Source organism: Mirounga angustirostris, unplaced genomic scaffold, assembly GCF_029215605.1.
Source record: "Mirounga angustirostris isolate CCGP_5_RB_7025 unplaced genomic scaffold, mMirAng1.0.hap1 SCAF_5, whole genome shotgun sequence".
Taxonomy (NCBI): Eukaryota; Metazoa; Chordata; class Mammalia; order Carnivora; family Phocidae; genus Mirounga; species Mirounga angustirostris.
Genome location: NW_026991713.1, coordinates 19646932 through 19660674, shown reverse-complemented (window position 1 = coordinate 19660674; position 13743 = coordinate 19646932). Strand labels below are relative to the sequence as shown.

Sequence of the window (13743 nt, the reverse complement as noted above, 5' to 3'; positions counted from 1 at the left end):
CACCAAAAGGAGGTGGGGGCCTCAGTTCTCTACCTCCAGCGTAGGCTGATCTGGTTCTCCCTAGTGTGAGCTGGATGAGGACAGGGATGGATATGAACGTGCATGGGGAGAGTGAGGAGTGCTCTCTGTGAGAGTTTGATGCACCGCAGTGAAATCTTCATGGATGAAAACTGTATCAGAGAAAGCACCTGTCACCATGGAACCAACCTGCAGCCCACCATATTTGTGTATTCATGCGTGTAACCTATAGCAGAGCAGAGTGAAGTCTGAAAAAAAATAGGTCACTATTTGAAATCAGAGAACTGATGACAGTCCACAGGCCTAATCTGGCATGTGGGCTCAAGTCAGAATGCAGACATGCAGTTTGCACTCAGTGTTTATTTTATTATAGTTAAGTAGGTTCCACACCCAGCGTGGAACTCACAACCGGGGCTTGAACTCTCAACCCTGAGATCAAGACTTGAGCTGAGATCAAGAGTCAGACACCTAACTGGCTAAGCCCCCCAGGCCACCTTTGGATGGTGTTTAAAAATGCTTTTACAGTAATTTACTGCATTTAAAAATCAGGAGAGATCACACCACACACACACACACACACACACACACAGGCTTTTTTCTTAATCTCTCAGAGCAACACGGGGGTTATATTTTCCCATTTGGTGAAAATGGAATTGAGCTGATGAGGAGTGGGTTCCCCGTCCTCCCTCTCTTTTTGCAGCCATCAGTTCCATTTATTTTTATTCTCTGGCCTCCATAGGAGGAACCCCCAATTAAAGCCTCCACTCTTGCTTTCCATTCTCTCATCTCTGCCCCCAATAAGGTAAGTTACCATATTGATGTCTCCTTAGCTTTTGCTCTGTGGCTGTGTTCCGATAGGACCTTTTCTGTAGTAACAGAGAAACACAACACCCGTGGAGATAGCCATTGTCCTCTGCGTGCGAGCACTCATTCTTTTTAATAAGGGCCCACAAGCTGACTCGATGTTTTTTAAGCATGCATTTCAACTTTGGGATTCCTAGCAGTGGGAGAGCAAGTCACGCCTTGAGTGGAAAGATTTTCTTCTCTCTCTCTCTCTTTTTTTAAGATTTTATTTATTCATTCGAGAGACAGAGATACAGAGAGAGAGAGCATGAGCAGGGAGAGAGGCAGAGGGAGAGGGAGAAGCAGTCTCCCCGCTGAGCCAGGAGCCCATTGTGGGGCTCGATGTGGGGTTCGATCCCAGGACCCTGGGATCATGACCTGAGGCTAAGGCAGATGCTTAGCCATCTGAGCTACCCAGGCGCCCCAGTTTTTTCTTCTCTTGAGTCCAAATTTGCTTCCCATTCTCAGCCATTCTGTGGCCCTTATTCTGCCTTTTTTTTTTTTTTAAGATTTTTTATTTATTTATTTGACAGAGAGAGACACAGTGAGAGAGAGAACACAAGTAGGGGGAGTGGAAGAGGGAGAAGCAGGCTCCCCGCTGAGCAGGGAGCCCGATGTGGGGCTTGATCCCAGGACCCTGGGATCATGACCTGAGCCGAAGGCAGACGCTTAATGACTGAGCCACCCAGGTGCCCCTATTCTGCCTTTTTGAAGTGCATAGACTAAGTCTTAAAACCAGAGTGCATGAGAGCCTGAAGAACTTTTGGGATAATTGCGTTCATGTTCACATTGGGCAGGTGCCCTGATGTTCATCCACCTGGCCTTGCTCACTGCGTTTTCTCAAGGGGTTGACTTATGCTCACCCGACAACTTTCCTCTCTGGTCTGACCAGCTTTTTATTTCAGTACATACACTACAGTGAATGTATTTCCGCTAAATTCTGTTTCTTTATTGTTGCTTTTAGGATTATATATATCACGTAGTGAGTGCAATCTGCGAATGGACAGTGGCCTTTGGTTTCATTTTTTACTTCCTAACATTCATCCACGATTTCCAGGTAGGTATTTACCGGTTCATATGTTATAAATTGCTGACAGTTAGGGTTAGGAGAATGCCATAGAACATTTCTTACACTTAAAAAAAGTAAGAGCGCTATCTTTTTACCCTTATGTGTTTGAAAAGATATGTAAATATCATACAGTTTAGTTTATTCCCTAAGGGAAGCATCTCTAACAGCTCTCCCAAACAATGACATTTTCATATGTTCTCTGCCCCCTTATTGCTCATAGTCATAGATCCTGGTTATTAGCTTTCTGAGGAGGCCTTGCTGACTAGTTCCAAGTAAAAGGAAATATGTCCTTTTAATAAAAGTTTGTTGTTGAAAAATGTTTCCAAGGCAGAGAGTAGGTGGGACCTTATCAGGTTTGAGAACAGAGAAAATCATACATTTTGAAACAAGTGAATTCTTAGCTAAAAGGATATAGAAAACCAAGAAAATTCTTTCAGACCCAACTCAAACTCTGCCGAAACCGTAGTGAGGTTATCTCGGAAGGGTGTGTGCGGAGCTGTGGGGAGTTGGTTGCTGGCACTGGTTTACCTTCTTTGAAACCTTTTTCTTTTGTTTTTAATAGAGTGTCACCCTAAGAATATCCACAGAAATCAATGATGATGTTTGAAGAAAGAAGAATGATATCTCACTCAGTGAGAGTCGCAGACAATTTCTGGAAGTGGTAGGGAGGACAGACAGGGTTTCAATGTTGCTCTGAGTGGAATGTATCTGCGGCACGTCCACGACTTGAATTTCTTTAAGAATTCCCAATAGTTGTACTATTTCCAAAGGTATGTTTTCCTAGAGAATGTAGAGCATATACGGCATTGTAGCAATGTTTTTATAATTTTCCAAGTAGACACTTTTTTTACATGAACAAATTCATACGGAAAAGAGAAGGTGTTACAGAAAATGGAGAGCTCTTATTTTTGCACAGATTCTGTTTTGTGTTTTCTTTGTGTGTAAGTGATTTGTGGGAATACACTAAATGAGGAATTCACTAACAAGTAAAATCAGGGCATATTCATTTTTAAATTTTATTTTTAGAGAATGAACAGTCTAATTTTATATCATGATAGCATTTATAAAGTTTGATTTATAACAATCATAAAGATTTAGGTAACAAATGAACACTAACAAGGATACTCTGATTTTTAAGTGAACTAAGCAAAATGCTTCTATCGAAAGGCCTTACTGACTCTCTCTCTATGCACATTAACTCTAAGTGAACACAGAGTACCTCAGTTTTTAAATTCCGTCCCCTGGGGGCCTCCCTGCTCACAGAGCCACAGCTTTTACCCTTGCTGCCAGCTGGCATTCCATAGTGGGCCCAATTCCAGATGAGATGAATTCAGCAAAACAGATTAAAAAAGCCTTAGAACAACGATAAAGTGGAGGTGAGCACCTGACAAGGAAAACCACACTGGATTCCGGATTGTTGTCCTGGCTGGATAAGCAAGGAGGGAAAGTATCTCAGGGACCATTTGTCGAAGGCAAGATTATGGAAAGAGACCTTTGGTTAATACTAAACCTCCGCAAAAGCCAATCTGTGAAAAACATTAAAAAGACCATTAGTAAAACCACCCTTTATTGTCACTGGCATAAAGTGATCTACATACAGTCTGACTCAGAAGCTGAAACTCACATCTGAAATTCATTTCTTGCCACTAAACCTGTGGAAGAGAATGTAGGTCTGAGACAGAGGAGAAAGAGAGGGTGCAGAGTGCAGGTTATTTACTCCTTCTTTTAATGCCCGTGGCTGGATGTTTGCACATTGTATGAAATGGGAGTCGGTCCTTTATTAAGCATGACCGACAGACTCCTCCTTCTCACCCAAAGCACAAATGACAAAGGAAAAGCAAATTTTTCCAGAGCAAGAAGTGGGCCTTGACAGCAACCTCTTTGACCTCAGCCGCAGCAACTTCTTCCTAGAAACATCGCCAAAGGCAAGGGAAGCAAGGGCAAAAATGAACTATTGGGACTTCATCAAGAAAAAGCTTTTGCTCAGCAAAGGAACCAGTCAACAAAACCAAAAGACAACTGACAGAATGGGAGAAGATATTTGCAAATGACATATCAAATAAAAGGCTAGTATCCAAAATCTATAAAGAACTTATCAAACTCAACACCCAAAGAACAAATAATCCAATCAAGAAATGGGCAGAAGGCATGAACAGACATTTCTGCAAAGAAGACATCCAAATGGCCAACAGACACATGAAAAAGTGCTCAACGTCGCTTGGCATCAGGGAAATCCAAATCAAAACCTCAATGAGATACCACCTCACACCAGTCAGAGTGGCTAAAATTAACAAGTCAGGAAATAACAGATGTTGGCGAGGATGTGGAGAAAGGAGAACCCTCTTACACTGTTGGTGGGAATGCAAGCTGGTGCAGCCACTCTGGAAAACAGTATGGAGGTTCCTCAAAAAGTTGAAAACAGAGCTACCGTATGACCCAGCAATTGCACTACTGGGTATTTACCCCAAAGATACAAATGCAGTGATCCAAAGGGGCACATGCACCCCAATGTTTATAGCAGCAATGTCCACAATTGCCAAACTATGGAAAGAGTCTAGATGTCCATCAACAGATGAAAGAATAAAGAAGATGTGGTATATATACACAATGGAATAGTATGCAGCCATCAAAAAATGAAATCTTGTCATTTGCAATGACGTGGATGGAACTGGAGGGTATTATGCTGAGCGAAATAAGTCAATCAGAGAAGTATCATATGATCTCACTGATATGAGGAATTTAAGAAACAAGACAGAGGATCATAGGGGAAGGAAGGGAAAAATGAAACAAGATGAAACCCGAGAGAGAGAGACAAACCATAAGAGACTCTTAATCTCAGGAAACAACCTGAGTGTTGCTGGAGTGGAGGGGGTGGCAGGGATGGGGTGGCTGGGCGATGGACACTGGAGAGGGTATGTACTATGTTGAGCGCTGTGAATTGTGTTAAGACTGATGAATCACAGACCTGTACCTCTGAAACAAATAATACATTGCATGTTAATAAAAAAAAATTAAAAAAAAAAGAAGTGGACCTTGAAATGTTAAGGCTTAGATCTGAAAGTTGAAGAGAAGGCTTTGCTTTGAAGACCCTCCAGACTACAAATCTGCATCCGGCCAAGTGGGTGCAGACCTTGAGGGTGTATGCCAAAGGCAGAGCAGCCCACCTAGACAGCCTGAGAGGGAATCTGGGAGTGGGGAGCACATCATGACTCCTCAGTAACTATCTGTCAAGTGAATGAAGCAGTCAGCCCCCTCTGCAATGACAAACTGTGTCCCCTGTGCATTCAGCAGTGAGAACCCCATAACCATGTCTGAGTCTGTTGCAACTTGTAATGCTGTGGCCCCTCACAGTAGCACTGGAAGTGGAAGACTGATTGAAACTACGTCAAGCATTCCTTATTCTGAAGACGGGGGGAGAAGTGTCACTTAGCTGTGCCAACGAACCTGTAGGAGAATGAATCCATGGTTGGGACTCACTTGGAACAGACTTTTCTTCCCTGCACTTCTCATGATGCATTGCCATTCTTCATTTCCTTATCTCTCTGCGAGATAGATTGGGATCTCCTTGAGGGCAGAGTATGGGCCTTAATCTTTAACTTTGTAACTCCAGTGTTTACCAGGGTGCCTCCTGGTCCATAGTAGGTGCTTAATCAATATCACTGAATGCATGAATGAATGAACAGAGGAAGGCATGACTAGGGATATTTGTAGTGCTGCATAATGAGATTTACACTGGTACACTGCTTACTAGTGAAGCAATAAATGAATAGTATCATTTATAATACTATTATAAATGAACTGTATCACCCAGTAATGTTGACTGTTTTGCTTTGTGTACTGTAAACATTTCAGTTGTTTGGGCTTCACCACTCTAGGACAACTCTCTTCAACCTGGACAGTTACCACCGAAATTGTTAGATGGGCTAGACAAAATGGTACACCTGGCTTGGCAAACTGAGAACACCAAAAATAACTGCAGACAATCACATTCTACTGATTCCACGAAACCTCTAAAGCTGGTTTTATCCACATTTCGGTATTATTTCTAATTTCCATGAACTTGCATTTCCTTGGACCTCACGGCTGAAAGAGTAAAATAAAATGAAATATTTCTTTATTTTTTTTATTTTGTGTCTCAGTTCAATTACAACATGTCGACTAAGTACTACTATGAAGTCTATATACCCAGGAGACAATTGTAGTTCCACTTGGACCCCCATAAAGACAGTTTAAACCTTATGTTTTCTTAATTCTTGTAGCTTTGCATGTGGGCTCAGTGGTTCATCTTTGTAGAGATTCCAACATTAGTATCAGAAGTTTGCATCAGTCTAGACTCTTAGAGGTGAAGGCACCAGAAATCCAACTCAAATGTGTTGAGGAAGAAAGAGGCATCTATTGACTCAAGTCCAGGGGTGGAGTTGGCTTCAGGGATGGCTGGATCCAAAAGTGGTAGCAGAACCCCCTCCTTCTCCTAGCTCTACTTTTTCTCTCCATTGGCATCATTCGCAGGCAGGTTTTTCCCCTGATGGGAGTGAGATGGCTTCTAGAAGCCTGAGGGTGACAACCTGTCCAGTGGAAAGAGGGGACCCCTCCAGAGTTGCACAAAAGCCCTTGAGCTGAAGCTCATTGTCTCTGATTGGCTGGCTTGGGTCACATGGCCATCCCCGCTCAGGGAGGTCTGATGCTCTGATTAGTCAGCCCTGTTTCATGTGTCCCCCTCTGGAGCAGGGCGGGGTCAGCAGTGTCCGAAATGTGGGGCTGGTGGTGGGTGAAAGTTGTTTCTCAGAAGAAAGGAATGGGGAATGGGTCTGGGACAGACTCAAAGCAGTAGATAACCCCCCCCCGCCCCCCCACCACCAGGAAAGACAACCTAACTTGTTTCAGGGTAAATCAAATTATACTTGCTGACAATCTTATCAGGTTAAAAGAAGTAAACCATTTAGGTAATAAACATGCCTTCAGTTAACTTCAAAGTTACGCTTTTTCCAGCTTCTTGTGTTTTTATTTAACCCCTGTGTGGTTGGTCAGGCAGTTATTTATCACATGTTTCAGATGAAGAAACAGAGAGAGAAGCTCAGGGACGTGCCAGAGGTTCTGCTGCCGACCGGCGACGGAGTCCAGTCGGGGACTCTTGTTTTCCTGATTGCTAATCGAGTGGGTCTTTTCTCTTTCTTTCTTTTTCCTTCCTTCCTTCCTTCCTTCCTTCCTTCCTTCCTTCCTTCCTTCCTTCCTTCCTTTCTTTCTTTTTCTTTCTTTCTTTTCTTTCTTTTTTCTTTCTTTCAAAACACTAACAGAGAATTCCACAGAAATTGCATTTCATAAACCAAATTAAGTACATCAGTGTTGTGCTGTGTTTGGGTTTCCTAACATCCCTTGCATGTGGCATTGTCCCATGTTCCCATTTTTTACTCAGTTGGAGACACACTGGTTTGGTGTTTGGGCTCTGGAATGAGGAAGGAGGAGTGGGAGGAAGATAAGTGGTATCCCATTCTCTCCCACTCCCTGATTCTGGCAAGCCCGTAAGGCCAGCCGTCTCCCCACACACATATTCTTGGTCTGGCTCTGAACGCCCCGCATTCTCAAGGCCAGAATGTCATGCATTTGCGTCCTGTCTGTTGCATAAGAGAGCAACCACAGCCTCAAGCCCTGGAGGAGAAGCTTCTGACTTTCCTTGGTTACCCCCCAGGAGACTCATCTTCTAAAAGGAAGGGCAGCAGCATGCCAGACTCATTTCGGGGGTGGCTGTGACTTCCAAAACCCATGCTTAAAAAATGCCAAACGAGGTACCAAAGTCTGTTCTGTGGTTTGAGCCAGGGTGCCATGAGATGCCTAGTAAGCCCCAGCTTCGGCAGTCCCTCAGCAAAGAGCAGTGCTCTGTGACCACCCCTCCTCATCCCCAAAGCCAGCTCCACCTCTGGACTCGGCAGTTACAGGGGTTGACAGCCTGTCTTTTTTTTTTTTTTTTATGTTCAGTTAACCAACATATAGTACATCATTAGTTTTTGATGGTGTTCAACGATTCATTAGTTGGCGTGTAACACTTGAGAAGGATTTCCCATGCATATCCCTGTCGAAGCCCGGACTGATACAATCACCCAAGAGTTCCCCTGATATGCAAATACAGTAACTGCTATTATCTGGCTCCCTGGGCTGGGGTGGAAAGATAATTTCTAGATAAGTGGGGATTCAGCTGCTCCCGCTCACAGCCCTTACTTTCCAAAGCATTTGTTCTTATTTATTTATTTTTTTAAAAGATTTTATTTATTTATTTGACAGAGAGAGCTAGAGAGGGAGCACAAGCAGGGGGAGTGGGAGAGGGAGAAGCAGGCTCCCCGCCGAGCGGGGAGCCCGATGCGGGGCTCGATCCCAGGACCCCGGGATCATGACCTGAGCCAAAGGCAGATGCTTAACCAACTGAGCCACCCAGGTGCCCCGCATTTGTTCTTATTTTAAATTTTTTGAGTCAGTAATAGCATTCATGGGATTCAAAAATCAAAACAATATAAAAAGGAACTCTGTGAAAAGCCTTTGTACTCTTCCTTTATCCACATTTACTCAATACACGTCTTTTTGCAGATACCCACTTTTTAAAAATTTTATTATGTTAATCACCATACATTACATCATTAGTTTTTGATGTAGTGTTCCATGATTCATTGTTTGCGTATAACACCCAGCGCTCCATGCAGAATGTGCCCTCTTTAATACCCATCACCAAGCTAACCCATCCCCCCACCCCCGCCCCTCTAGAACCCTCAGTTTGTTTTTCAGAGTCCATAGTGCAGATATCCACTTCTTATGAAAATACAAGCAGAAACACATTTAATAATGTTTCCCTTTTAACTTCTACCTCAAATATCACATACTGTGCTGACAGCTTTGAGCCTTCCTTTGACTAAGCAACATGTCTTGGAGATGCTTCCTTATCAATATATAGAGAGCTTCCTCATTTCTTGAGTTTGTTCTGCCTCATCTGTGTAGTATTCCATTGTGCGCCCATGCCACTGTTGAGTTAACAAGTGCCCTATCTGATGAACAATCGTGTGGTTCCCAAACTGCTGCAATTGCATGTGAATGACCTTGTACATACATCATTTCACACACGTGCAAGGAAACTTGTAGGAGAAATTCCCACAAACGGGAATGCCGGGACGGATGGTAACTGCATCTGTCATTTGACAAATACTGTCATCTTGCCTTCAGAACGTTTTTACTTGATCATTTTTTGTTGGAAAACCTTTCCAACTATTTTACCCTTTCTTCTAAACTGAGGATGCTGACTATAAGTTCACCTTTACTGGGACACCTGGGTGGCTCAGTTGGTTAAGCGCCGACCCTCAGCTCCGGTCATGACCCCAGGGTCCTGGGATAGGGTTGGGCTCCTTGCTCAGCGGGGAGCCTGCTTCTCCCTCTGCCTGCCCCTCCTCCTGTTTCTGCTCTCTCTCTCTCCCTCTCTCTGACAAATAAATAAAATCTTTAAAAAAAATTAAAAAAAATAAATTCACCTTTTCTTGGTGAGTCATTCATTCATCAATAGGCACCAATGTGCATTCTCTGGTAGATGGTGTGGGACAGAGGCAGGCTGACCATGTCACTGTTCTACAAACACTCTCCCTCTTTGTCCCCCCACCTTTCAAAAAACGGCTTTATTTATTTATTAGAGAGAGAGAGAGAGAGATCACAAGCAGGGAGGAAGGGTAGAGGTAGAAGCAGACTTCCCACTGAGCAGGGAGCCCAATGAGGAGCTTGATCCCAGGACCTCAGGATCATGACCTGAGCTGAAGGCGGACTCTCAATCGACTGAGCCACCCAGGTGCCCCTTTATTCTCCCTTTTTATTTAAGCACCGAGGGCAGGAGGGCAAGGCTGTTTGCTCCCCTGTCTGTGGACAGCAGAACTCTACTGTCTTCTCTCTCCTCCCCCTGGCTCCTACTCTTCTCCTTTTTTAAAAAAAATATATATATACTTTTATTATGTTATGGTAATCACCATACATTACATCATTAGTTTTTGATGTAGTGTTCCATGATTCATTGTTTGCGTATAACACCCAGTGCTCCATGCAGAACACGCCCTCTTTAATACCCATCACCAGGCTAACCCATCCCCCCACCCCCTCCCCTCTAGAACCCTCAGTTTGTTTCTCAGAATCCATAGTCTCTCATGGTTCATCTCTCCCTCCGATTCCCCCCCTTCATTTTAATGGTCAAAAGTGTCTCCATCTCACTTAGGTTTTTCATTGTGATCTTGTGCTTTTTGTCACTGTCTCTTCTAATCTCGTTCCTTTCCTAGCCACTTTCTCTTTTTGGTGTCTCTTTGAAGGGCTACTACTTCACTTACACTTTCTTCTGAGAACATTTTGCTTTTATAGACGTCAATCACCAATCTCAATATCCCCTTGTCCCTTTCCAGCCAACTGACCCATGACAGAACACCAGGGGGAATTCACAGATCCTTTGGCCCTCCCTGACCTTGTAGCTTGGTGGTCACTGTGGAAAGACCCAGTGAGTGGGGGACACCAACAATGCAGGAGCGGCAGAGAGAAAAGAGAAAGAGAGAGAGAGAAAGGAAACTCCAGCTTTGAGAAACTTAAAAAAAAAAAAAAACCCACCTTATTTAGAAATAATAGGCTTTAATTTTGCTTAGATGTACCTTTTATGGCCACTATATAGTACATCATTAGTTTTTGATGTAGTGTTCAATGATTCATTAGTTACCTATAACACCCAGTGCATTTTTAAAATTTATAAACTTTACTTTCTAAAGCGGTTTAGGTTCACAGCAAAATCAACTGGAAGTACAGAGTTCCCCTCAACAAGCACAGGGTCCCCCACTGCCCGCCCCCCACCCAGAGTGGTGCTTTCATTACGATTAATGGACCCACACTGATACTATCACCCACAGTCCAGGGATTATATTAGGGTTCACTCTTGGGGTGTGTATTAACTGAGTTTGGACAAATGTAAAATGGCATGTGTCTACTATTGTAGTATCAGTCAAAATGGTTTCACTGTCCTAAAGGTCCATTTGTCATTTTGAAGAAGAAAATCTTATTTGGAATTACCTACAGAGAGGCAGCATAATTGTTTTCAGTACCAGGTACTAAGGACTTCTGCGTAACCACCAAGGACATTTATCTCCCTGCTTGCATTATCACTCAGATTCTGTTAACATTGGTTGAGCATCTAACCATATCAAAGACACTGAGAGAAGGGAATTTCACCCCAGTTAGCTCCGTTTTACCACTGAGGAAATTATTGCAGTCAGGTTGCCAGGTAGCAAGTGATTGGGGTTAGGACCCACCCTAGGGCTGTACCTCTTGCAGTTAACCTTTTCCATCAGGACGATATGATTATCAACCACTACCATGTGATTATGAATGAATTTGTCAGCTTTTCCAGTCATATAATACAATGCCTAAGGAGTCAAGTCCCTAAACTGGCAAGTTTAGACGAATGTGTGAAATGTCTGTGTTGCTTTGAAAGGGCGGATCCTGGTTGAATTCTGCATTTAAGATGTGGGAGGAGGGGGTAGGTCATGGGAATCAGAAGTAGAAACATAATAGAGGGGGACTTGTATGCCATTCCCAATTTTTGGTGGGAGTGTGAAATGAACTTTTCTGCACCCGTTCACGATCCTTGAGGAGGAGCCCAGAAATGGCCAAGGATTCCTTTGGAGACTGGGGCTGGCGGAGAGGGCTTTCAGTGTGATTAAGACTTTGGTGGCTGTGAGGTGTATTTTCTTAGGACTTTCAACTCTTATCTTTTGCTTCTGGTTGGTGCAATAAATGCAGACTTAGGGTTGGCTCCTGTTTGGAAATATCTGCTCTCTACTTCCCAAGGGGGAAGTCATGGTGGGGTCCAGAGGCTGCCCCCAGGCTGGGAAAACAACAGGGGGAATTCACTGGGTTTCGAATCAGACTCCAGCACGCGATAAGAATTCTCTGAGTCTCCAATAGCTGCAGGGAGCAGTAACGGTCTCAGGACTTGGAGGTCCGGGGTTCCATGTCTCTTGCCCATCAGGCTGATATTAGCACCAGTGATAGGAATGCCTGGAAGACAAATTTCACCTCCTTGAACAATCCTTTTGCTCAGAGTCAGCCCAGAGAAGCAAGTTCCGGGTACCACTCAAGAAATCTGATTTAAAGCGAAGACTGATGTCTTTAGGGCTGGCCAGCGATTTGACAGCTGCTAACATAACCTTTAACACGTGTACTAAAATGAATACTGAGCTTAGTTCAGTCTGTCATTTCCTCTTAATACTCGAAAAGCCACAGTTTTGTTTGAAAGTTCCCTCAAAAGGCTCTAAGTGGGTGAATTTATTCTTCCGCTTGACTGCACTTGGAACCCTCAAGTAAGAGCCACCTTGAAATTGAAACTGGGAAAATCCCAGGTTTCTCTGGCCAAGAGAAGCAGCAAAAGTATGTTCTGAGGTTTATTAAATAATTACCTAGTTGTTGACATGTTGGGGGAGAGGGAAAAAAAGCTGAGGTGTTGGCAAGTATGAATAGAGGTTAGTAAGGATGTTGGGTCATGTGGCTTATAAATGAGGTAGAACATTTTCATGTTCACTGACCTTTGGCTCAGGCCAAACCAGGGAATGTATTCTTCTCACTCAGGTCTTCATGCGGTATATCATTATTTTGACTGTCTAAATGACCACGGTGAAACGTGATCCAGCAAATCCTAAAGATCCATTGGCTGTTGAAAGCAGACACAGCCATGACTTGAAGGGAAGAAAATGGGAAGAAACAAAACTCAGAATTAATTGATCATTTTGACTTCCCATCTGTAGTTGGTCTGAATGGCAGATTGGGACAGGTTTCCTAATAAATTGTTCCGAGACTAACAATTCAGAGCTTCAGGAAGGAAGGATGTTCTCAATGTGTTGATACTTTTGATCGGTATCCCCAAAATTTCAGCCATTTGTGTGTCTCCTTTGTAATTTTCTGTCATGCTATTACTGCAATTTACTTTACACTTTTCAATGACTCGCTGTATGACTTAACTATTTTTATTTTAAGGAGAAACTTCTCCCACTGCTTCTCCTCTGGACTGTCTAGTGTGGTAAATGGTGTTAGCATCCACTGGGTCACCAAGGGCAGAAACTTGAGAACCATATCCTGGACTGCTCACTCTGCTCCCCACCACACCTCATGTTCTATTAACTTTATCTCCTATGTACAGGGTGAACACACAGTTCACCCAAGCCAGGGTATTTTGGGAAATGAAAGAGACACTATTGGTAATTGTACCTAGAATAAACTGGATCTGTCTGAAGCAAATGGGAATATGTGGTCAAACCATTTCTATGGTCTTGAATCCTCTTCCTCCTCTCCATTTCCACCATCACTACCTTATTGCAGGCCTTCATAATCATTTGCTTGGACTAATGCTCACTATTTCCTTGATTTCAGTGTTGGTCCTTTAGAACACATTGCACATACACATTTGATATATCACCCTCTTAAAATCCTTCAGTGGCTCCCCATAACTTCAGGATAAATTTCAAATTCCTTAGTATGGTCTATGAAGCTCTTTACAGATCTGGTTCCTTTTTATTTTTCCAGCCTGTGAACTCATTTATTTATTCATTTGTCAACATTTATTGAGAGTTACTGTGAGTTGGCACAATGTTAGCTTCTGGAATATAACAATAAATAAAATGGGCTTCTGTCCTCAAGGTATTTACAGTGGAATGGTGAAAGAGCCAAGGAAATACTACAGTAAAACATGCTATGGTAAAGCACTGCGCTCTCTGATCTCATTACTCTAAGTGCGGTTTGGGGACCAGTAGCATGAGCATCACCCAGAA

At 43.2% G+C, this 13743-nt stretch overlaps 1 protein-coding gene across 3 annotated transcripts in view; it reads left to right on the top strand.

Annotated features, from left to right (window-relative positions):
- The window catches only part of DRAM1 (DNA damage regulated autophagy modulator 1), a 39458-nt gene extending 33404 nt beyond the window's left edge, over positions 1 to 6054 (top strand). For all 3 annotated transcript variants that reach the window (XM_064590729.1, XM_064590730.1, XM_064590731.1), the window contains 2 exons: positions 1826 to 1918; positions 2493 to 6054. In XM_064590729.1, coding sequence (XP_064446799.1) covers positions 1826 to 1918; positions 2493 to 2527 — 128 coding nt within the window. In that variant the 3' untranslated portion in view covers positions 2528 to 6054. The remainder of the gene's footprint in view (positions 1 to 1825; positions 1919 to 2492) is intronic.
- The last annotated feature ends 7689 nt before the right edge of the window (positions 6055 to 13743 follow it).